Here is a 27,035-nt window from a genome sequence, read left to right on the forward strand (position 1 = left end):
CCTCATGGGTTCTAACCCCGCCCGAATTCGAATAAACGGAAATGTTTAATGTATCATTAAATAATAAAAGTCGATAGAAATTAAGCGTCGGTAAAATGGAGTATAGTACACAAATACACAGTATTCCTTGGAATTATGTTTAGTTCAAGATGGCAGCCCATTCTCACAGACCACTGGGTGCTTGTATTTGTGGGACTTGAAACGATCGTCGAAGAGACCTAAACAATCACCGGCTTGGCGATTCGTGTTTCCTTGAAGTGATACTATATATATATATATATAATGCAAGAGTAAAATATTTACGAAGGCTATTTGTTTTTCATTCAGAAGGAAAATTCCTGTCGAGACTTCGAAATTGTGATATCCGTTAAGTCCAGGGTAAGGCCAAATATTTTTATATCGTTTATTAAGCACTTACTACACGATAACTGATTTCGTAATCAGATAAATCATGCAACTTCGTAACAGCTGAAGTAGTCGTTGTACTTACGGAAAGCTTTCAAATGCACCCAGCATGCAGTATGTTAATTCTGTTTTATCCGCGGTTACAGACTTAATTTGTTGACACTGCATGTATCAGCACTGAAACTTGTTACATCCAGCAGCCTACAATTACAGAAAAAGTGATAAAGTCTCTATGATGGAAGACAAATAACTTCTATTTCTACGGAACATCACCTAAACATATGACTAAACACCACAATGCGTCTTTCGCGGCATCGAATAGCGTCCGTTCTGAGTATCTTCACTTTTGATATCTTTCTTTCATGATTGTAATCCTCTTTGAAAGAAATAATTTAAGTAACGTTTATCTAACTTCTTTACCGGACTAATACCTTTTCACTTCTCTAGTGTCAACCTACGTTGGCCTTACCGATTACAGCGCCGAGAAGCATTAAGCCCGTTCAAGACACCTTGTCCCTGTCTTGTATGCTTGCTTCTCCTGGTATTTTGCAGGACTCGCTATGGACGACTATTGTTTATCATGATACTATATAAACAACTTCGCGCATATATAATAGAAACAAGTTGAACTCATGTTTTAGTAATCTACCATTTATTTATCATTGTATGTCGTTAAATTATGCCATCGAATACATTATCTTCCTTCAAAGTAGGAAAAATATAGTTGCGTCTTGTGTTTGGTTCATCGTTTTGCCGTTGAATCAGTTTACCGCCGCGATCAATCTTACGTTGAGCAGATATATAGTGCGCTATACAAAAATACTACAAACTGAACAATTATCTCACCGCTCTATATCTTCATTAACATAATTCTGCTCATCGGTCGATCGCGGAAAAATTAGCGAGTATTTTTCTAAAGGATTCTGTGAGGACCGAGACATTTTGAGGAGGCAGAAGGATACGAAAATTCGGTGCTCAGTTGTCGTTGCTAGAATTGACGGAGTTATCGTTAGGTTTTATTTAGTTATGTGAACTTCTATTAGATAATCCAATTAGAGATTAGAACAATTTATCATACATACGTATGTGATAATTTTTCTATTATTTTTTCCATGCGTTTACCCTGCCGGAAGTTCGGACATGACGTTGCTACAGGCAGACATGACATGATCAATGTCCTTCCCTCAGGTCCACAAAGATGTTCCTTTGCCCAACAGTTCAAATCGACGTTGTTCGAATACTCGTGTCGCGTTTAGGACCGTACTCGTTCTTTGCCTACGGCTAACTGCTAACTTTATTTAGCGCAGTGTGTTCATCATTATCAGTGTGATTTTCTTCGTTTTCTACCAATGAAATAGCTATCATTAAAGCAGATCTTCATATTATTGTATTGGTGGCTTTATTATTTTATTTGATGCGGTCTATCTGTCGTTCGTGACACCGGCAACACGCTCTACGTAGCCGGGAGTACAACAATTAGGACTAGGTTAACATTGCGTTAATCGCATATTTTGTATTGGCTCGACATAAACGTCCTATCTACGATCGTCATCACCGTGAGCCATCGTTTACGAAAGCTGATGAATGGATGCATTCGCTCATATTAGATAATGTCACTCGCTGTTACTCTTACAGTTCGATCATAGATAGCTTCCTTATAGATTAACGTAACTAAAGTTCAGGTCTGATCCATATCAACATTTCCTAACTAGTTAACAAATATTATTCGTTACTTGTATGTGGCTATCTATGATCGCTTTGGTCGTATTAGTCTTCTAAAAGACACGCACGTAAACGCACGCACGCACGCGCGCACATATTCACACACCCGTGCACACGCACAGATACACGCACACAAACATAAACAAAGTACACTCCCAATTTACATGGCCAATGATGCGGCATCCTATGCATATACCTATATCTGATCGGCTTTTGGCTTCCTCTGTCTTCCCGTATCCTTCTATCTCTTTTTTCCTTTTAACTTACCGTTATCATTTTATGAAGCATACGACATAGTTAGACAATCAGGCTTGACAATGATACACATCTGAATATTTAATAGTCAAACTCGGAAAATTGTTTTGTCCTTTCCCCGGCTTTTAAGCCCACGTTTTGGTGCTGCACCAAAATAGCCTATATTGCCTCATTCTGATGGGAGATTTTTGACATGTTCGATATCCTCATCTGCCTGTCTCATCCAACATTCTAAACCGCCATTAAGCATGAGCAACTTCAGTGGCTTCTTAGGTGATGGTCAAAATATGAGGTCGCCCTTAGCTGTCACCTTTATCCTTTTTCGTGAAGATGCCCATTTCTCATTCTAGAGCAGCAAAGACGTATCCATAAGCGTTAGGACAAAGATCTACGATCGAAATCTACGTTCGCAGAATAGCTTTCGCAAGCTTATAAGCAATTCGTTAATATAGTAGTTAGGTGAGCTCGGCGTTACTGGTCGACTATTAATAGTTTCCTGTATATATTATGATTGAGTTATTTTTGATCCGATGGTAGTAAGCTCAAGGCCCGGATGCACCCGGAGGATGGCTACATTTAGCAGTTCGTTCTGTGCAAATGCATCTATCTGCCTGTTTGTGTTCGCTTGTGTGTCACGCTTCGCTTCCAACAACAATAACAACAAAAAATCACGAATCCAAAACGCTTTGACACGCAATTTGGCACAGTCCACATTAACAGAAATGTCTGTTGACGTTTCAGTGTGACGTCTGTCGCCAACGAACATGAACAGTCGATAAATTCGTAAAAAGAACGAGAAGAACTGAGACCAACCGCAAGAATCATCGTTGTTGCTTTTTACCGTGGGTGCTGTTTTTAGCCGCAATTTAACTTTTCCTTGTAACTTCCTCTAGCGTCGGAACTCGTGGCACAGATTGCTAGGTGCGCCTTTACTCAACCTGAAAATCTACTGTACGGTATGAATTTCATGACGATGAGTTCGTCTGTCGGTGTATGTACAACATTTACATGAGGTGTAAGAGTGTAAAGGTTAGTTGTCTCTCATGAGTGATAATTTCAGTCCAACAAAAGATGGCGCTGATCCGGTTGACCTGCTGACGTTGGTCGGTTCTTGTAGGCGACTGCGCCTATAAGAACAGTTTTGACCGGACTCGTACACCGACACTCAAACGCCAAATTCATTCATTCGTCTAATTTGTAATTTAGTGGTAACCTCCATTAGACATTCCATAATGACTTCGATGCGGATCCTTTGATGATCGCTGTGAGTACCTTTAATAGCAGAACCAATCAACCAAAAAAATGATCGATATCAGTAGATTTTGATTGAGGGTTACGTTTGTGGTTGTCGGATTCTTGACAAGTTCTGGCGTCATTGCAAAAAAACTGCAAGTAGAACTTTTTTTTCCCCCTAACTTAATCACTTTTGATATAAATCTACGAAAATACATATGACCTTGAAGCCGGCTTTGTCTGATAAGTATTTTTCGCTTTCGTGAAACGAACGAAGTGAAAGGAACTTCAAAAAAATCAAAACTCCGATGTCCTGTTTAAAATTACGCGCTGAACTAAGGGCCAGTAAGAGTTACTAACTAACTAGCTATCTAGCTTTCATCAACAATTTCGCGACAACGGCGACTGTTTCGAGTCGTAGGGACTGCCGAAGATTAAGGCCAAAGGTTCGACATTCTGACACACTTATTAAACACTTAGAAATTATTGAAGAAATGTAAAAAGTAATAGCCTACAACAAGGACATGCATTAATGTCTTACGGTTCCATACGAGACGGTATATATCATTACGTACGCGCTTTAATTAGGTACTTTGCTCAATTTCTAATGATGTGTATGTGAATTGATCGAGGATTGATTTGAACATTTTACTCGCAGTTTACCTGGAATGCGGTCTCGAATGTACTGTCGTGTAATGATCGCTAGCGTTTGAGATGTGACTTCGTCCTCCGAGAGTATTCACTCCGTAAGCCGATTGCTGAGGCTGTTGCTTGTGCAAGGTCGTGTGCGAGCCATAGTGAGAAGCTGGATAATACGATCCGCCTTTGTACGGGTCGTAATCTTCGATTTCCGATGACTCCTTTTCTTCGACCTGCTTTTATCGAGACAGAGACAACAAGGGGCAGAGTACGTGTCAACGTCGTAGCTAAGTCGTAGGAGTATGCGCTTTCTCAACGACCCGAACAATATAACGGGCCGTCCCTAGGTCCTAAAAACAAAATATAAGGCTCAGCTTCTACTGGCCATGCGAGTATGCCCTTCTTGGCTAATCCTTACGAGACGCTTCTGTGTGGATAACCCATTGTTGATGCGTATGATTTGACGTACCCTGGCATCGTGATTCGATCGAAGGAACGTATAGAATAGGGCGGACAACGAATTTACGACATCCAGCGTAATACGCCGCTAGATTCGGTACAACGTTCCAATATCTCATGGATAGGAGATAAGTGGCGATATCTACTAGCTGTCTCGAAGTTACTTCATCCAGTAAGAGAGTGACGGACGTTAGTTTATTGATAACAATCAAAATACTTTCTTTGGGATATTTGCCTCTAACATGAACGTGAACACGCATACTGTCGTATTTGGCCATAGGATTTTGATGGCTAGCCCCTATAACGGAAAATCGTCCCGTTCACGTAAAACAACCTTAGTTATATTTTTATTAATACCTTACAATATAAAAATTACGTCAATCTATTGACATTATAATGAAATATTTAAATACTTCACACGTATATTAATTATTACAGAAGCAAATCGTACCTCTGTATTGACGCACGAGCAGGTCAGCGATGAACAAAGGAAGATGTTGACAATTAACATAATCAACAGTAGAATAGCCAACGCAATACAGAGTCCAATGAGCCATGGGAAACGCCACTCGGTGCATTCGCGCAGGGGGCTAGCGACTGATTAAATAAAAACAGCAAACCATCCCAGTTATATACTATACAGTATCTAATCATTTCTCCAATAACTAGTACAGATAAAGTATCATACAACAATGTGTAAATATAGAGTCGTGTTGGCAAGCCTAATAATAGAAGAGCATAAAGCTTCAGCGAAGCTTGATCTAGTCGAAAATAGCTGCGTAAATATAGATCGATCTGTGCTATAGATGCACGTAAGTACATTATATATCACTGAAACACGTATACACACCACGTGAACGTAACACAAAAAAAGTTCTGCTTCCGAGGGAAACGCACTCTTCAATCGAAAGAGGAAGTCCTGGCTGCTTCGTTCCAGCCGTTTACGTGTCATCATTCCGGCCATATATGTAGAGTACTTTAGCGTCTTTCCTCAACAACACCCGCAACAGCGGCACAATGCAGCCATTGCTGAATAATACTTCATTGTAATTTATCATTGAACAGTTACCGATAGCTTTTGTGTATTCGTTGGCATGAAAGCGCCATGCCAATGCTTCAGCCGTAGCTGCATATATACAAAAGTAACAGTTGTCAGTTTCACTTACTTGACGCTTGCCCCGGTTCCACAACAAACACGGAGGTTGACGCGGACAAAGAGCTTTCGGCTTCGCGACCTTTGCCCGCGGCCCCCTTGGTAGTGACGGTCTCACGAGGCTGACACGAGTTCTACAAAGGAATGACACGAGGTAACAAGCGAATAAATAAATTAATAACGGCCTAACGCAGAACATGGCTCGACTGACGTTATATGTTGGTTGCGTTTATGCTAGAACAAGCGCCGCTAGAGAATAACGTATCGTTTCTTGATGTCAAGCTTGACGTAGGCTGGTTCGCAACACCAAAACGATATTACAATAAATTAGGAGAGTCAAATAGAAAAAATAAGATAACCGCTAGTGCGCTACAGCTTAATTGATGAATAAACTTATAGCGTAATCTTTTCTTGCGATCCGGAAATTTTCCTCTAGTACAAGAATCTTCATTTGAATCTCAATAGATATCGCTCTACCAATTCTAACGTACCATACAAATACATATAGAGCAAATAAAAATCATTGCGCGCTTACTGCAAACGCAGACGTTATTTTCGTCTTAATTATTATTAATAAAACATATTCAGACCGCGCGCGGAACGCCCTCGATAACGGCAACTACGGTATAATGGTGTTCTGTCTCTACTATAGCGCTATACTCGTAGGTCAGTGACGGAACGTCGCGACGATCCCATATGACAAAGCAACTGCCCACCTCTATAACAAAAATTATCTCATTATCGATGTACTTAATTAATCTTATCGATAGTTCGTCGTCACATCATTTGGCTCGATCAATAAAAATATGCCGAATCATACAAACTATTGCATAGGCGTCAGGCAATCATGGCGGCTTTGCTTTCGGTGGTGTCCAGGCTCAATGGTTACTTCGTATCAATGAATTGAAAACTTTACGAGATAACAGTATTGCAATATAAACAAGCGACGAAGGCCATTATCTATTTCGCGAAACAGTGATAGATTGAAGTTGATGAAAATGATATATGTCGCTTGTCAATCATTATCAGTGACCGCATCGCCGCGTGACGCAATACTAGACGACGCCTAAGATGGACTAGCTGAATTACGTCCGCTTTTTCATGGTCTGACCGGACAGCAAACCCCATTATGGCTTGTTCTCGCCGTCCAGTTTCTGCGCAGTACTCTGACCGCTGGTCGAACAGCCGCTTACAACTGTGAACTATACGAGATCGAAAGCATGAACTAGAGAAAAAGCGTCCCAAACGAAGCCGGTGGCATTTTTTATATTGATATCGTTCTAATATGGTTACATTAGTAGATGAACGTAAGGACCGCTCGTGGCTACCTATGCTTTGCCAGCGTCCAGGGATGCTGCATCGCTACTGCAATTGCTAATGCCATCTAACTGCTCGTATCCTGTGCAGGCGGTAACGCGTATTACTTTAATTATTCTGAATATTTCCTTTTTCCTTTCGTCCCAATCCTCTTTGTCCCGTTTCATGCCGTCATATTATCTATATGTGATCTGATTTGCTTATCTGCAATTGCCAGGATAGCTTTAACTTCCGACAACCTTAAATGAGCAGAATCTGTAGTTAGCTTCAAACGCGACACCGGCCACTGTTCGATTGGCAATTGATTGACTGACTGAATTATTTGGCGAATAGAATTAAGCGATTCCTTGAACATTGATAGGTCCTTATTATAGTGCGTAGGTAATAAATTTGAAATTTTTGAAGTCTACAAGTATGAAAATATCAAACCTTAGCGTCCATTACGCTCAAATGCTTGATTTTTCACCTACTTATGTTTTCTACTAGACAGTTCTATATGGATAGATACTGACATATACGAACGCGAGAAACATACTCTTTGTTTTATATGATTTTACACGGCCAAAAGATGGCTTCGCTCGAGTCATAAGAGATGATGTTTGTATATGTATGTATAACGCAACCAAAATATTACTAGCCCATCTACTAAGTGTCTACATTTATTATCTATAAAAAGGTATTTTCATCCTATTACTTAGCATGGCAAACAATATAGACGGGCTGAGGCAGATAGAAAGTAGCCTAGTTTTTTTTGTAGTCGGCCCTCTGTCACTTCTTTAGAAAATAGCCGCCACTTATAGAAGTCTCTAGTCATACCAGATAGTAACAGACAGCGAGTTGCACAATGAAAAGTCAACAACAAACGATATTCAGCGAGGGAAAACTAACCTTTTTTTTTAACCTTGTTTTCTCTTGCTCTTTGCAACAGCAAGAGTGCGACGATGTCTTAGTACTGGACGTGCGTCGACACAAGTTCGCTTCACATGGCCACTAAGATTTTTTTAAGTTAGCAGAAACGAAGATATTGTATGCACAGTGTGTACATACAAACAAAGCCATACATATGCACGCTGATACACAGCGCACATGAACACACTCGAACCCACAGCTATGATCACTGACAACGTATAGTCTGTACACATAGCATATGCGTTTGCAAAAATGAAAATTACTAAAGAACAAAAGCAAAGAAAAGCATACGCTCTGCTAACAGAAAAAAACAATGCCAGCACCAATGGGCCGTCCAATGCAGGAGACGATAGGCAAAACCAAGACTGTACGCATGGTGTACTGGATCTGGTCGATATAAACAGCTTGGCTTGTAAACTGTAATAATGCGTCCGCGTTGGGGCACCGCCGTATAAGCGTTTTGTCGGCCATCGCGACTTCAGCAACCAAAAGCGAACGGGGGTTCGGCGTCGTCGACGAGAAGCGGAGGTTATCCTTTATGTACGCGGATGGAACTAATCAGCTTCGTTCGTCGTGAGGCGGCCAATCGCCAACATCGCCTCCGGCCCGATGTCACCGGATGCGTGGACACTTGGACCGGCAGTTAGATAAAACATCGCCTATGGCGTCCCACTATTATTCGCCCATTAAACCCGAGCGATAATCGTTCGTTTGGGTATTCCTTGTTCGTTGCAATGAATTTTGGCAAAAAAAATCGCTTCTCTAACTTCATCTTCTTCTTCATCGTCGTCTTTTTCCTGCAGCTGCATTTCTGCCATCGGTACATCAACTTCGGATTTGTTACCGGACTAGGCAGTAAAAAGCGTGTGTTTTAAAATACCCGTCGCACGGTCGCGCGCACTCCAGATGTGCTCATCCTTCTGGCCAGCGAAGCGTCGTCATCGACGAAGCTCGTGCTGAGCAAACAGAAAGACAAACTAAGCTCTCAGTTTGTCTTTCTTTCTTTCCAAATAGTTTTTTTTCCAGATGAATAGCCGGCGCTTTGTTCCAGCTGCAGTGTGACGGTATGCGACTTTTATCTGCGTCAAGGCATCGCTTCTGGTAGAGCGGGCCTGCTGTTGATTCCGTCCCATGCTTGATGCAGCGACTGTGCATGCCTCTAATTCTGTTGTTGCTGTTGCTATTGTTGCGTATATATATACACACGAATCCGTAGCCGCACTGGCACGACAATGTTATATAATTGCAATTTTTTAGAAAATTCAGGGGAAGACGTCACGGTTATGCTGGGCTGTTATCGTCGGCATTGTCAACACCATCCACTTGTAGCTAGGATACTAGCGATTAAGAGGAGAATTGAACAGGAGAGAAAAATGTGGGCATGACGCAGCGGTCAGACCCGGGTAGTTCTTAAGACTTTTTTTCGAACTTTTGTAGCGTTGGCGATTGGTTTGTATTCAGCTGTGCTAAGGTCTGTGGGGAAGACATGGAACAAAGCCGGTGAATTGAGATGATCGTTCGGGTCTGGCGTAGCACGGCTGACACGGGCGATACACGTTCCGATCGCATTGAAGTAAGAAACGCAACCGGGGGTTTCCAAGAATGAACAAACGTTCGACTGGTGACGGTGATTGGGGTGGCAGCGGCAACAGTGTGCGCGGCTAAGCTGTACAACTTCGAACAGAAGGCAAGTTATTTTTCCACATTGGAAAAATTTATCGCGTAAGCCAAGATTTTTGTGATGGATAACAAGATATTTTCATTCGAAGCACAACCTGACCTAGGACGAACAATAGTTGTTTCACGTAAAATATTCTTTCAAGATATCGGGGCAAGAACTTAGCAAATGAAGCTGCTTGCTTCTGAACGGCAGGAACGTTTCGTTGCCATTTTACGTAAAGACCTTTCATACGATTCAATACCTTCATCCGAAAATTACAATTACGTTCACTCTTCAGCAGAGGATTATCGTTCGGGCTAGACAAAAAGGCTTGCACCTCCTAGGAGTTACGGTCGATGCCTTTGCCTAGCAAGTTGCCAAAAGCTGATTCTATCATAAACGAACGCATGTAATGAAACGAATTCGTTGAAGCATCATTGAAGAGAGGAAAAAAAGTACTTTTTTCTAAATCTTTCTAGGGGATACAAGTTTTGCGTGTAAATCGATGGAACTCCATGATGCATGTGAATCTTAGCTTAATAAGCGTGAACGTTTTTACCGCACTATTATTGAACAATAGTAACAACATCAACAATTGCCTGCGCCCATTTGGTCAGACACACCCGCCCTTGCAACTACGCAGCGTAAAATGTTGACAAGGGCGTATGGGGAAATTTCGCCCTCGTTTTGTCACGAACTTCAGCGAGACGGGACTGTGAACTCATTACTGTTTACTTTGTTCGTACATCAAGAAAATATGCTATTTTTGTCCTAGTAAATAGTTTCAATATACGAGTATATAGTAACTTGAAAGTTGTGTATAAGGTGCTCTTCTTATTTAGATTTTTAATCAAGACAATACAGAAGTATAGATATATACGAGGCTTTGAAATGAATATTTTTATTCGTTTGTTGGCTGTCGTTATTGGATTATTAAATAACAGCGAAAAAAAAAAAAAAAAAAAAAAAAAACTATGAAAAAATTGCTTCGTATCTTTATCAAAAGCGAAATTTTCACTGCAAACGTTTTATCGTACGGCAAAGAAAAGGACTAAATAAATAATCCAATATCCAACATAATTTGTGACACCGTCTTCCGTCTTTCTTTGCGATACAAATATTTTTCTATTACACAATCACTTCGAATACACACCTCTGGACATTCGTTCTCGCCGGAACAAACGAACACATCGCACTGGACGTGGATCTTGTTCGATTCGGGAAACTTAAATTTTGCATTAAGTTCTGCCTCCGCATAATCCTTATCCTCAACAAACTTGAACGATTCAACAAAGTTTGCTATAGAACAACCTTTCCTATCGATGAACTCGACATCGGAGTGGTTTGCGGAGAACGCAAAGCATGACCGAACCCGGATACCACTCACACCTGGAATTGAGCAAAACGAAATGAACAAATGCTGCCTTTTACAGCCACCTTCTCTCAATCATACTGACACGCATACGGCTGCTCTATTTACCTACAGATGATTCATTGACGTGTACTATAGTTACAGACGTATTTTTGACTACAAGCGTTACATTAGTGCGATTTTGATGCAGACATTCATAGCCGTAAGGCTGCAGCTATCAGCATCACGAATGCTAGCACAAGCAGTTGCGCGTAAAATTAACGATAACGTGTCCGTTAGTTCGCGCGTCCATTAGTTATTTCCTGCCTAACTGTCCATCATACAAGAAACAAATGATAGCAACAGATGGGGTGGGTATTATATTTTACGAGGGTTGCCGTTATTACTATGAATGTTTGCACGTATCCCTTTTATGCGCCCGCTGTCGCATGTCGCATCGTAATCCTATCATAACGTGGCAACATTTGTTAGTTTAGTATCATTCAGTTAAGCTTGTACTGTTGTATCTGAGTGTCTCTGAGCCGCTATCAGTTCACTAATCTTCGTCGGACGAGTCGATACGGGATACTGTCTTTGTGAAATCGGCAAAAGGTTGACAGGACAAAGAAATCGCTAAAGTGATTATTTCCTTTAGGACAACTGCTGCCGTCTCTCGTTTCTGGACTGCTTGATACTACGCTGGACCGCATTTCTAGTCATGGTACAGCAGCGTACATATAACATACATGCATGTACACACGGAGAAGCTGAGTAATAGCAAACGAAACGAGTTAAGTTTGTTCGATGTTGTCCTTAGCCAATTCAATTTTTAGGTAGAATTTGTCTAACTGGCAGGTCAGACAATACTAATAAAATACTATTATGTTATCCCCGCTTCAAGTAAGGGGCTCTTCAAATAAGATCATTTTCGTATGTATCTGAAATTTTTCTATGTACGTACGTTACTCCTATATGCAAAATATGTAACGTTCGTTCCGACCAGATTAAGTTCTATGTTGAAATACTCGAAGACGTAGACGAGTGATTTCAAATCCTTGTCTTATTACGTTAGTTGTTGATCTCCGCAAGCAACTATATATGGCAAGCGATAGATTTAGGCTCGGTACAAACTGGAACTCTGCACAGACCTGCAAGGGTCACCTTAGCTGAAGTAGGCACTCAGCCCAGTCCTGCTGTAACGGACGCTGGTAACTTGGCACACAATTGCGATTTTAAGGAGTTGTCTCTATGTGAAACTGTGGCAACTGCGTACATCACGTGTACGCCATCTAACTTCAAGCATTTTTTTGATTCCGTATCCGGTGTATGTATACGTCACGTATACGCTGCTCATATTTATGGCATATTTGCCACGATACGCCAGTGATTTTCTGTTTGGGCCCCAGTATCGTTTATATTCGTATGAGCTTAAGACGACGCTAGTCCTTAATGTCTGTTTACGGTGTCTCGATTTATCGTCGAACAAGCAAGTTTTCGTGGGATAATTCATTGGCAGACTTTTTGTAAGACAACTGAATATGGGTCTTCAAGATGTATTCCCAAGGAACCGCCCCAGGAAAATCCCCTGTTATTTTAATTGTACGTATATCACTTAAATCAAATATGATACTATCGGAACGTAAAGCAAAAACCAAAGCTCAAAGCGAGCGTTACTTGTTTGGCGCGCATAAATTGTATAGTACTTATGTGTCGTTAGCGGAAGCCAAACTAACAACCCTCACAAATCAACACCACGGATAAAAATCATAGGGTAAACATCCTTTTCAATTGTGCCTAGCCCAAGTGCTCGTTCGTCAGTCGTCATCCACATAATATTCAATATCTCACTTGTCATAGCAAGCCATTATTAGCAGCAAAAGTCTTGCATAGACTGACGTGTCTAAAACAACCTTAGATAGCTCATCATAGATCATTAGGCTAAATTCCTGCTGGCTGCCGATTCACCCAACTTGTCTTTCTTTGTCATTTAATCCTGGTAGATCTCTCTCACTTTAGCCCTACTTCTACAGCACTTCTCTTGTGAGGCACTAAAAGTAGTGATGAAATTAACTCAGTAGTGAACACATGTACTCAGAATCGATTTATGTTGTTGAAGGTCATTTCCAGCCTCCTCTGAGCGTCAGGGAGGCGGCGACCCACAACACCCTTTGATGACGTTTCTTCCCGTTCTTTATTTGATTTCTGCTAAATTCATTCATTCTATCCATCCGTCCTGCACGCCCTTCAAACAGTGGTCTTCTGATTTAAATAGGTAATAAGACGATCCGTCGTCCCTGCTATCTGGTTCTAAATCGAATAGTGCCAGTGACGTCTTACCAACTATTTCGTCAATAGACGAACATAAGTAAAGAAAAAAAATAAACGGAGACTGCATCATATATGTTTAATACTTATCTAACAAGAGAACTCTTACCAGGAGGAAACATATGAGCCGAAAGTAACTATAATTGAGTGTTGCCGCCTTCCCAGCTGTTCATGCAGAAGGAGTGAAATGCGTTGGAACGACAGACTCGATCAGCTTATACGGATGGCAAACACAGGGGATCAGACGACTACAACGATAGACGAGCAATTAGATTTACACCCTGATCCGTTGATCGGGCCTGGGTAAAGCGACTTCCGGTCATCTGCTGCTGCTACTGCTGCAACCGGCTACAGCAGAAGGTTCCGCTCCTATCTGGCTACAACTGATTCTAATAGTATTAAAGTTATGGCGTTTAATACTGTTTGGTGGTACCCCATGATGCGTAACGGGAACTGGGAAACATCATTAGTAGAATATATGATGATTTTATTATTCGGTACTAAGAGGCCCAGCCCTGCAGATTGGTTGCTGATTGACCTTGGTCAGTAAGCTATGCAGTTTGCGGTATTTGCCTGATATGATCGCAATCTTCATTGTGGCATTGGGCAATATAATCATATTCCCGTAGAATCCCGCTAACGAGTTAGGATATGTTTTGAGTGTGATCTTTTTCTGCTGTTACCTTTGCTGCTTAAGGAATCGCATTACTGGCTAGCAGCTCTTCTACTTGCCACCAAGCATTTTGTATATCTATGCACCTACAATATACCTTTGCATGCACAAGTTCGGCTTCATGCAGGTACGTACTAACTGAACTCATCAAAACAAACACAATTGACACATACACGAACAGCTGCCAGGCTCCTTCGTTTGTGTACCTGGATCGTGTTCTCATCTCCCGTACGACACGTCGATAAGCAAGGATTATTAAGCCGTCTCGGTAATTGACAGCGCCTATAATTATTAAGTGTAAGAGCAAGAAAATGGCTTCAACTGTTTCTACGGTGTAAACTAATTTTCGGAATCACCTTTTCTGTATAGCATCAAAGCGCCGAGGGCTTACCCCAACATGTTTAAAATTTCTTCAGATTATTACCTTGTAGCCATTTAGGGTAAATGCACGGTAACTATGCATGTCAACGTTTTAATTGTGACGCATGCTCGCGTAATGGAGTCTATATAGCTGTTGATAAACTCCCCTGGTTTTCCTTGTCAGGTTGAGTGCATATGCTCGTGAAGTGAAGGAAGGCGTCTAATTATCCGTGGTCCTATTTCCTCAGAGTGAGGAGTCAGTGGCGCCCACAGTTATGATTAGTGAGCAAATTTAGCTGACGTATTATTTAGCTGTTACAAATTATGTACAGTTTACTGAGGGTGTTGTCGTAAAACAACTGAATGACATCAAGCTTTCGCAACCAATGAACTACTCTGTTCCTGTTGTTTATCGCTTAACAACTGCCGCTAGACATTGAATTATGTATTCCACCGTATCAACGTTGATTGTTATGCCTACGTATTGCACTTCTACAGAGTTGAAATCTGCTGTAAATTCGGGTACTTACGGCCCGGACCGGAGACGGTTGCCCGTATTTGGTACTTCCTGCCGACGATCAATTCGGGCACCTTTTTACCGTCCTCGATAAAATTCAACGTCACTCGATTTAGCTCGTTCCTAAAAAACAGGAGAAAAATAGGACAAGGCATTCGTTACAAACTACGGCTTCTACTCGTATGGCTCCATAGCGCCAACGATGCATTCACGGAATTGCATAGAAAGTACATTTGCTGTCGTACATATTTGATTGAATTATAAACTCGATCGCTCTGATATATTACTCAGTATGTTATCATAGGTAGCTCGACGCCCGAGCTGATACTTACCGCAGACAAGTGTTAAACCTATTGAATTTGTAAAGTATTGAGTGACCAGTAAAAATATCCATCCAATATGTCCAACCCAAAAATGGACACGACGTGAGCGAACGTATCAAATTGTATAAGCATGAAAAACATCCACTAGTAAGGCAAGAATCGCCTTCTTCGGATAATTATTATAATTATGATTTTTAATTGTCTCATAATTAGGCCAATATACGATGCTGATTCTCAATAGGCGTTTGCCTGAATAGTGGTAAATTTTACTCACTCAACTATTATATAACGTTTGCAGTAACCGTAATATTTTATGCTGTTCTTAGTTCATAATTATTATCGGTGCAATAGTATCAGATAAAGAAGCACAGGCCAAAGCACAAATATAAGAATTTGATAAGGCACCTGTTTTTATTTGTGGACAAATATTAACTCTGTCAGGGTTACCAAACCAAGCAAATAAATACCAAGAAATAACACGTACGGATGTGTCAATATGCGGCCTGCAGAAAGGCGTATATTGTGTTGTTTTTTTCTATTCTAATATAAATTGATAACTGGTTCCAATAGTCACTAATTAACTAAATAATAATAAATAATAACTAAATAATAATTAACTAAAAGCAGTGACTGTCAAAATGTGCGTTCCATTTTGATACGCGTTACAGTCACAGCAAAAAGAAGTCGATTGTGATCGGGAGCTGAATTTTCATTTTCTAAATAAAGGAAGATCTGGCATTTGGCGGCATTTGGAACATTTGGCGGCCTTTGGAACATTTGGCGGCATTTTTGAACTACCTCTGAGACATCCGATGTTGACATAAACTTTTAATGCAGTAGATCGAGCGTACATTGTCAACATAGTTTATTCGAAGCTAAAATTTTTTAACATATACATCTGTCAAAATGTGTCGATCTGTGACTTATAATACCATATATAGCTAGAAATATAAAAGACACTGGCATTTATTGCTGATATAGTGCTCCTTTCTGGTACAGCCATTGATAAGCATGCGGCGTGGACGCCGTTCAGTCGAAATAAAAAGAATTTCGTGGTACGTTTTAAGTGGAAACAGTGCACAAATACCTATTTGTGATTTTTCTATGATTTCTCTTGAACTCATTATTATTGCTCTTATTATTGAAGTGACAGCCTACATTCAGGTCTTTGCCTCGTTCAGAAACATGCGTATCCTGCAAATTTACTATATACTCACACTTACGTTCAACGTTTCTATTCACGGATCGTATTTACTTTTCCGGTAGACTCTGAACGTTAGAGATTACGAGCATGTGATGTCTTTCCTTTTTCCGTCTTGGTAACCTATAATATTCTTTTTCCCAGTTTATGTAATAAAACTAATGGCAAAAATACTACTTTTCAGGGATAAACGAATATGTTAAGACGCTTTTTCTCAGGCTGCCTAAACGCTTATAGGTATTACTATTGTTTTGTAAATTAACAAAAGCACTTTGCTCTGTGAGTTTGATACCCTTGGAGACATAGGAGACAAACGATAACATGCTTTGCATTTACAATACTTCTTTACTAAATCGCCATCTGTTAGCTGATTTACAATCGTCCGATACTAAAATATCAGCGTGGTACAACGTGTGGGAAATAAACAACTATACTGATACATGCCGATAGTATGACACGTTCGCATGGCCTGCCAATTGGATCAGAGCAAAAGCACTACTTAGTCGAAAATTTGTCATGCGTCCCAGCCGAAATAAACTAGAACTTCTTGTCCGTATAGGGTAAAAGTATTTTCGAAAATGAATACAACTGAACTAACGGTAGCAAACGAAGCCTCCGAGTCTTTCGTTGTAGTCGGTGTTTGATAGGCGAAATGCGGACAACAAGCTATTAACACAAAATGACCAGTACAAGTTATACTAGTGGTGAGACCATATCCTAAGAAAACGCACGAGGAGTGAGCCGAAAAGCTGGCGATGGTGACAAAATCCTCGATAAACGTTAGCTATCCATTGGTGTTGAGATTAACGACAAAGCTGTCGTATGCTTTTGAACCGTTCTAGCCAGCGTTCTACGACTGCTATAATTTTTCATGGTAGAGGTAAGTTGTACGATAGGAGGAGGAGGATGGTGGAAAGATGTTTTAAATATCCCTTCGAGAAGCAGTTGTCCATCTTCAAAACAGATTTAAAGGTCTCAGCAAATAGGTGAAAGTGCCGTTGACGTAGATCTGAAAACTAAAGACACTTCCTGTTTCAATACAGGTTCACAGCTCAGTTCAGGCTAAGTCTGAGGATTTGATGGAAAAGACAAAAACTAACCACGCTTTGGCGTATTCCGATTCCGCTGATTTCACGATGATTGCTAGCTTAAAACTTGTCTTCAATCTATCGAACAGTCACCACGATTTTTACGCCGTTCGAATGCTATTGGAATAGTACCAATAGTGTTGACAATGTCGCAGTCATTGTTAGCACAAGACAACCAAAATTGTGTTTTACAGATTTGGCGTTCCCACCTCTTTTCCCGCACTAGCATCCACCGCCTCCCCGAGCTTCGTAGTACTCCAATTCTCTGTATCGTCGCAATAGTGAAACTTGAACAATGCTGTTGCGCAGATGACAGCGCGGAGGTTTTTTTCCATAAACCAGGCATAACTGTGATTCGATGCCGCAGCTAAGAAACAGGCCGACTATCAAAAAAGTGAAATTACCATCAAAAAACATCACCATTTTTGCCAATCATCAAACATCCAGCCAGTCAAGCGCTGATCTTCCTGCCAAATCGCTGGAGACATCATCGGCGTCTCGAATGTTTTTCACACCTCTCAACGAATGCAAAAGTCGCACAAAAAAAACGCGGCGGAAGTTTTTTCAACTACAGGGAGCTGTGGGGGCACAAAAACCGAGCACGCGTGGGTACATGGACAGCACAGATGAGAACCCAAGATCAAATTCGCTCGAAACGACAGAGGTATGACGTCAAATAGAAGTTGTTACAAATATGGATACAACAACTGCGGCGGGAGCCACCGAGGCAATGGCAGACACACGACAGTAGACATATCTATGTATGTATACATATAGAATCACTAGGATCAACGCGGGCACGCAAAGTGACTGTTGATGCCAATACGATGAATTACCAGGCCATTCGGGACCGATATACGGCTCCTGAAAAACATACCGCCGCAACTAGAGCCACGTATGCAGAGGTTAAAAATCGTCTTTAAATTAACATGTCAATATCAATCAAAATGGCTGGCTATGGCACGTGTCTGCTAGAGATTTGCATGGCGCTTTTCGCCCTATTGTTTAAAACAGACAACTGTTCAAATTACGGAAGTTCTCTACGGAAATTTGAACCTTAACACACCTGAAACGTGACGTGGTCTGACACGCGGTTCGGGCAGATAAATCCCGTTGTTACCCCCTGTCGTCTGTATTAGGACCTAGGAGCTTTAGCATAATCGGACCTGAGTTACGTTTAGTGCTTTTAAATAAAGCAGTCAACGCGTAAGTAGTGCGGCCGTTATGTCAGCTCGTGTTCATCAATCACCCAACAATGATTGTTGAGGAAGCGGAGGGTTGAAAGTCAATCGCAAGCTATAACCTTTTATATTCATATATTTCCGTCAGGTATGAGTTAGCAACACTTGGTCCAACGCTGTGTAAAACAAACGGCGTTAGCAACTGTTTACCAGTTTCAAACATCTCATTTATGGCATTATCTTGTACCTTCAAACTTTTTTCGATCTTTTTACTCGGTGCCTAAAGGAGATTGTCCTTCGCAGACTCCGAGATCGCCGATAACCTTTTACATTGACCGGAGCTAGACAGACGTGACAGACGAAGTGACGATCCGCCTAAACCTCAAGAAGTCAACCACGTGGAACCTAATTATGTGGCTTAAACCTGATTAAAAGATAAATATATTTGAATTACCGTACACTAAGAGATACGACTGCGTTTATGGGTAGTTATACTATATGTGTCTGCCTGAGGAAAGCATTCGAATGTCTTTTTTAAATTTTTATTAATTTTTTCCACTCTCTGGTCGTGTTGACCTATCAGACGTATGGCTTTTACTACTTGCACAAACTGTTATACCAGTTGTCATCACGCTGTTGTCGCCGTGATCTGCGCAATCATTAATATAATGGATGCTACTCTTGACTCGTCCACAGATGCGACACCGCTTTCTAGCTGCGGTTTAAAACCAGATGCAAACGCGCGAAGCGCCCGCATTTACGCGACAGCCAGCGTCACAGTGGACATGTCACGTTCTGTTTTGTACTTGTATGGCCATATCTATCTGCGTATGGATGCTACCGTATTTTGTATGAAACGTCGCCAGACAACGTCGCGGAGCAGGCAATCTCTGGTCGTCTGGCCGACTACGAATTCATTTTGGCGCTGTAAATGCGCGCATCGATCGTAGTCTCCTCCAGCAGAGTCAGCCGCGTTCGATTTGCGACGATTGGACTTCAGTGTTTACTGAAAGCAGCGAGCAACAACCCACTAGGCGTTATGTTGACCTTATGTTCCGCGCAACATATTCTCTGCGTATGTGTACGTGGGTCTCCATGTGGTGTGCGTATATATTTATTCGTATATATGCGTCAGAGCAGCCACTAGATACGATAGGTTCCCAACTTGATTACGTCGTGGCGTGGTTATTATCATTAGTATGAATATTGTTCATTGGCAAGACGGGCTTCGACGAAGATTACTGCGCGAATGACCTTATCCTACAATACTACTACTGCTAGAGCGAGCAAGCACTGGGGGCATGCGTATAGAGACCGTCTAAAAAAAACTGCTAAGCGAAGGGCACAGATCTGGTTAGTTAAAAGGCTAAACTCTACTAGCGGAGATAACAACGGCTACCATCACTGGGACGGCCAAGAAGTGCGGCACCAACAGCGACCAAAATCGTGAGTTCTGTCGCCGCTGTTGGCGCCGACGCCGTTCCGCTACTGCACTCCTTGCCGCCGTTGCAGGAACTTAGCTGCAGCCGCTGACGCCCTGGCTGTTGATCATCATACAGCCGGTAATGATAATCATGTTCGGAGTGAGCCGTCCGTCAGCAGCTGCTCATGCAAAAAGTGGGTAACGGAACACGTGCGTAAACTTCGTTCGTTCTGTTGCCGTAGTTACGCTAATCACCGCCGATAAAATACTTGCTCCCGTGGGGTTGCTGTTCTGGTCGCTCTACCGTTTGCTACGACTTTTGCGCTGTTGTTGTTATTGCGGTGGTTGCATTGTCTCTGGCCACCAGCATCGCCCAGTGGAAATCGCCAGTCGATGAAGAAGAACGACAAAGAGACGAGCAAAGGCCAACGAAAAAAAAAAAAAAAAGAAAACAAACGCAAGCGAAAATAGGAAAGCCATATATCTACTATATGTTCGCCAGACGTTACCGCATACGGCCGACGCGACACGTCTCAATTTTATAATAACTACGCCACAATTATATACCATACACAATGAATACGGACGTCGCCATTCAACACAGCTGATGCTTTCAGCTCGACAATATTGGGAGTGGATAACATATTGGAAACACATATCAGTGGATCGGTATCGGCGTAAAACTTTCCATGTACGGATTAGAATCAAAATCTTTCGGTTGCCATTAGGCTGCTTCATAAATATGATCGGCAAAGGACGGAAAAACATTTCGTGGAAGTCGACGGATCGACCTCACATCGACCGTTGACTACCCGCGCGGAGATTTCCTCAAATGCTTCCTCCCCTTTTGTCCTCTCGTTTCTATCTGCGGAGTTGTCACGCAGCGTATCAATGGATCATTTGTCATATCCTTAAATAACAAAAAAAATCGCGAACCGACTTGGCGTATTGAGATGCAATTCATTTTTCCTCAACGGGTGCTACGACCCTGCGTGTTACTATACATGTATATACTTATGGATTGTCAGATGAAATGATTAGTAATGGCATAGATAAAATTGAATCTGAAGACTACACCAAAACGGGTGATGAGAAACAAACCAAAACTATTTCTAGTAAAGGAAAAATTGTCTAACTAATACTAAAAATCAACAGGATAGCGATCTAAGAAAATAAAAAAAATGATAAAGAAAATGTCTGAAAAAATAGGTGACGTATTTAGGTACATTATGTACGTTACTTAAGTGTTTTTTGCGTGTCCTGCTCTGCTTTTGCGATAGAGGCCCTTGAAATAAAGAAACTAGGCGATACAAGTGGTACTGATTAGGATCAGGCTTTAACGATAAACCAGGTTGGACTAATTAAGTGTTTGATTTCATAGAATTTATTATCGCAAAGTTCGCGGCTGATCCAGTATCCATATCTTGTTAAATATGATCTCGTCTGACCCCATAGCGCTTTGATTCTATACTGTTAAGCGTTCTTTCGGATCCATTCTATGAGATCAGATCATTAAGACAAAGGACGAAGCTGTTTCGTATCGATGTTTATAGCGATATACGCAACTTTAGACCTGACTCTGGAACAGGGGGCTATATATGTGATCTTAAGATCCTGTAGCAGTTCGGGTGAGTCTCTTTTATAGAAACATGCCTCACTCTAAAAATACACTTCTTCAAGTGACGAAAGGTTTTGAATACGAACGAAAGAGCCTATTTAGTCGTCTTGCGTTTAGCCAAACAAGAACTACGGTAGCATCGTGGTGTTACGACACTGCGTCCTTGTCTGTGTGCAATATGCCCCATACAGCTTTTTGCACTGCATTAAGTACTATGGCTGTTGCATAGGGAAGCACCAACCTTAGGTTGTAAGCACCATACCCGTACCTGAGCTATTGAAAAGCGTAGTATCTAAGTAGATCTAATTATCTAGCGTAGGTCCAACGACAGACTGTTCAAGTAAATGCGTCGACGGCTTGTACAGATATTATTATTCAAGTTCAAGTTTCATTTACATAAAAAGAGTGTCCATTCGTTAAGGTCTGACGGTTGCAAAGTATGACTGTTCTGTATGCTTATAGGAGAGCGCGCCTTTAGTAAATTAACTAATTATTCATTCAATTTTTAAACGTATGAAAAAAATATTCTCTGAGAAATTACTGAGAAATTGAGGAATTGCTTCGGTTAGCAATGAAAAATATTTTTCATTGCTAACCGAAGTCAATAACGTATTCCCTTGTAACATTGAAAAGACTGATTTCAATTTTTTTTTTTTAAATGATACTTAGTCATCATGAACGATATTTAGTGAATCAGAGATTTCTAATAGGATTCATGCTTGAAAACAGTAAGAGTGCCTTCACACTCAAGAGTTCACTTAGTACGACGTTCCTATACAGTTACTAAGTTGAAAAAGTATAAATACTTTAATTTTGCGAAAGAAAAACAGGCGACAGTATTTCACTTGGCTCAAGCATAGAATACAATCAGATTTTAAAACAGCCCCCACTTTTCGACAATTTTAGCCCACATTCGTTTAGTCTGTTTATACGCTAGCTAGCGGCAAGTCATCGCAACAAATCCTAGTTTATTCGGCCGCACCATCGGCAATTTTTTGCTAAAGAGGCGATCTAGCTAAAATTCTCTCTGCCGTTCTCTATTCTTATGGTCTACTTCCGGTCGTGCTCGCCTTTGGACGTTATAGTTTCTGAAACAAGTCATGTTAGATTATTTGCGAGGTCCCAGATGCACACATGTGAAGTCTAGAAGTGAGACTCGTACCTTAGTAACCATACCTACAATTTGAGCTGTAAAAACTTTGCATAGTCTAGTTAGTCATCGTGGGGCAAAAAAAAATGAATATATCATAACTAGACCTCAGGTTGGGTCGAATAGAGTTATACTAAGGCTACCATTTGGTGCTCCTGTACACTGGATGTACGACTAGTATAAGATACGACTGCTATGCATCCACTGAAACGTGTTGCAGTTGTAGTTCACTACTCAAGTTCCTTTCTTACTTAGTGTTTTGTGGCTTGACAAATTAGTGTTGGGCATAATGCTATACAAACACGACACAGTCAAGTAAAGCTTTTCTTCTTTCTATCGCCTTACAGGTTTTTTTTTTACTTAGATCTAATTGACGTATAGATGGAAGTCCCGCCAATGATGCGTAAACACTACATAATTTGTGTGGATAAAGGAAGTTAATCGCACAATATATATATATTCGATTAAAAAAGCCTTTTGAATGATAGAATTATATCCGGCTTACAGGTGCCACTGCACCTACTAGACGTCGTAATTTTGAACTGATATAAAAATTATTTCTACTCGTATCCGCGCCTGCATTATCTCTGACGGTTCTAAGGACACACAGGCATTACTCGTACTTACCTTGCATTCCGGAAATTTCCTTTGCCACACGAGATAATGTACGACTTGTCTTCCTGCAGCTCAAGCGATTTATGTGCCCTAACATACACGGCAACGTAACGTTCCTCTGAAAATTCCTGCAAGCGAACGCACATTGCCGCCGCAATGCACGGAAAGCAGAAACAAAAAATTTTAATTTAAAATTTACCCGCGTAGCGGTAACAGTTTTCGTTAGTGAGCTTTTCGTCTTCTATCTCTCGCTTTTCGTACTCTATAAACACAAAAAGGACGAAGAACAAGGGCAGAATCGCACGATTTTTGTCCGCCAAATTTGAAACAAAGGAAAGGTTCTGGTTCTGTTCAAAGTCAAACATGCTAGCACGAGTTCCCAGCGATACGTAATCCATACCCCGACAAAATAGCGAATTTCATAACTGGAAGCGGCACTTTGAGAACAAAGCGCAAAAGGAAGTTCCTGCGTTAAATCGCTTTCAAGATGAAACATCGCGATGAAAACGAGAGGCGAGATGCCCTTTGCTGCGTTTCGGACTCAGTGCCCTCGAGCCCTCTATGTGCTGTACGTCATATGAGTGAAAGGTAAAGTATAAGATGAGTGCCAAAGGCTATCTTTCGAGGAAATACGTGGACGCCACGCTCGTGGTTATTGAGGTTGGCAAGTAAAGCTGCTGATTATTGACGGGCGCATTGAAAATTAAAGGAAAAAAGCTGAGCAATATCGGAGAAGTAGGAATGCAGCAAATAGTTGCGTCATGTACGATACGCGATGGAAAACAGAAAAGCGAATGGGATACTGTAATAAAATGCGGGGTACGCAATTTAAAAAATTGTCACCACGGGGACAATAAAAATAGGTTGAAGAGCCGATGTCCCAAAGTAAAATGCACGGGGTCGGATTTAGGACTATTCTAAGGACGCTGCTTTGAAAAGCTTCCATATTGATCGAACTTAGACGATCTTGAAGGATCATTCTGATAGCCGTTAGATTTTTTCCTGTGGCCAATAAAAAAAATCTAGTTATCGAAAAATTTCGTTATTTATTGCTTATATAGAAATCAGAGTGCTGCAGTATGTTAGCTGGCTTTTCCGTACGACCGTGTTGGACAAATATAATCTGTAAGCTAAGCTTCATAAAACTAGTAACTCCTTAGCCGTTTTGGCCAGGGTTTCTCGTGTTGAAGAGAGGATTCGAAAGACTTCAAGATAATTTACTTGTTAGACCCCTGCTAAGTTAACTAGCACTTGCGTACTACTTGTCGAGGTCAACTGTTTCCATCGACGTGATTCCAACTGGTGTTTTTTTCCTGAAGTTTACGTAAGTGACTCTGTCCAGAGTTATGCTCCTCCGGTAACTGAAATGAAACCGTCAAGACTCAACATGGCCGTCAAGTTTATACAATCGTTTCACTTTATGCCAATTAATCTTGAGCCAAGAACATCTAAATTAGGTGCTCGCGTCTTGATATCGATTATTGATTAGTGTTAAAAAATAACGAAACAACAATAAATGTGATTAAAAAAAAAAAAAAGAAAGTAGTAACGATTCGAGCAAAATTATCATTGGGTAACTAGGTACAAGAATGCTAGGTCTCTTCCATACGCGACCTTTCCACTTTTTTCAGCCAAGTCCATTCGGCTAAGCCTTATTTCGCCTTTATCTTACCGCCTATGAGGAAACTTCAAATGAATCATTTTGCTCTATTTAGATTTACTGTTACTTATCGCATAATAACAGCGTCAACATAAGCAAAAAAAAAAAAAAAAAAATAGGTAACTCATGTCGGCCAAAGTTGCGTCGTATATTAATGGTCAGTGCTTGATACTTGTCCTAATATTACGATGTCGGTATGAATGAGCTCTTAAACCGTAGGCGGATATTAGTTCCGGCTAGGGTTCGTTAAATTTTACAATATCTGAAAATTTACCTCGAACGCTATGTATATAGTTATCATTGAAGCGGCTAACGTAAGCGATGAAATGCAGATCATTTTTTCGGAGATGGAGGGACACATTTCATTATCAAGATAATTAGTACGTTTGCATTTATATGCGTAACTAATTAATAAGCTGACTAGGCGATAGTCTTTGGCAGTAAACCGTAAAAGTCGCAATAGTATTCACTAGTTTGACGCTCGTTGGGCTGATTATACAACGGTACCTTCTGCTTATCTTCACTTCGATCAGAGCTCGCATCGGAACGACGATTCGCTAGGGGTCTGCTGTCACTAATGGCAGCTGGAGATTATCTAGTACGTAGCTAATACGTCGTTCTATATGATGATATACGTTTCGATAAGTAACAAGTTGCAAGTAGATCAATTCGACTGGCATGCTGAAACGTGTAGCATTTATTCCTATAACTATGATGAGTACATTCTGTAGCAAATTAGATGGAACGTATAGGCAAAAAGATCGGTGATGTCTAGTGTCGAACAATTTAATTAACTATTAGACATAAAGATAACTCGTTGAGAGACGGCCGTGGAGAGTATTAAAAGATACAATACAATATCAATATTGAATACCACTGGCATACAATGCTCTTAGTACGATTCGGTTTTAGATCATGTCCTGCTATATCTGCATGTTTCGCTACTATTGATTGGGTGTTGATTTGGGCTTTGGTCAAAAGATAGAGCATCGTTCTTGTCACGAGTCGGGAATACCTCTTTCATTGCATGGCCAGATAACCGAAAGTCCTGCTAGTTAGACCATGATCGTATTATGTCACAATCTGTGCAGGCCCGACTTATATTTCTGACGATTATACTTACTGGCTGGAGTTATCGCGGCCGCGGTGGTGACGCTTGCGCTGTACGCAACGTCAACGATGCTCGCACTGAAGCTGAATTACGGGTCGATTTCTCTAGGCTAACTATAATACAAGGACACAATTGTATTATGCCGCTTGCAGCAAGGGTCAGCTATTGCAATACGTCGTAGCGCAGGAGTCGGCCACTCCTGTGCCGTCTCATATTCATAGCTTCTTAAGCATATTTAAATCGTTTCGCTATTGGGACCTTGAGTGCGGCAGTCCATTGATCTTTCGCTCGCGTGCGTGTCCTATTATACCATGTATTGTTCCGTAAATAATCTGATTGAGAGTTGTGTAATTTGTGTGGGTAACGTGCGTACTATATACATACGTGACAAATTTATAACGGGAGTAATTTGAGGCGTAAAAGTTGACCGATGCCGACCATACGCTGGCAACTGTTCGTCTTGAGTAATCTGCGTTCTGCCCTGCAGTGGTTGGATGGCCTTAGAAGGAAAGCTTATGCATTAGGTCAAAATCGAATACAGGTGCTGTCATACATTTGAATACTATTGAGTTTCGACCAAGCAATATCGTTGGCCACTTGATAGAGCAGCGATTACACAAATCGTCAAAGTGTATCCAACGAAATTTTCTATCAGACCCTTATTAGGACAGGATACATCGCAGGATG

At 41.1% G+C, this 27,035-nt stretch overlaps 1 protein-coding gene across 2 annotated transcripts in view; it reads right to left on the reverse strand.

The window, feature by feature from the left end:
- Window positions 1–1,035: 1,035 nt before the first annotated feature.
- Window positions 1,036–27,035, reverse strand: part of LOC111258975 (uncharacterized) — an 85,268-nt gene continuing 59,268 nt past the window's right edge. Inside the window, exons 3-9 of one of the 2 annotated variants that reach the window (XM_086967676.1) lie at window positions 23,590–23,705; window positions 14,992–15,101; window positions 10,906–11,141; window positions 5,880–6,000; window positions 5,165–5,310; window positions 4,279–4,490; window positions 1,036–3,654 (exon numbers count right to left, since the gene is read on the reverse strand). In XM_086967676.1, the coding sequence (XP_086823802.1) occupies window positions 3,585–3,654; window positions 4,279–4,490; window positions 5,165–5,310; window positions 5,880–6,000; window positions 10,906–11,141; window positions 14,992–15,101; window positions 23,590–23,705 (1,011 nt within the window). In that variant the 3' untranslated portion in view covers window positions 1,036–3,584. The remainder of the gene's footprint in view (window positions 3,655–4,278; window positions 4,491–5,164; window positions 5,311–5,879; window positions 6,001–10,905; window positions 11,142–14,991; window positions 15,102–23,589; window positions 23,706–27,035) is intronic. The other variant, XM_022830602.2, reaches the window with a different exon arrangement.

This window comes from Varroa jacobsoni, unplaced genomic scaffold, assembly GCF_002532875.2.
Source record: "Varroa jacobsoni isolate VJ856 unplaced genomic scaffold, vjacob_1.0 scaffold_282, whole genome shotgun sequence".
Classification (NCBI taxonomy): Eukaryota; Metazoa; Arthropoda; class Arachnida; order Mesostigmata; family Varroidae; genus Varroa; species Varroa jacobsoni.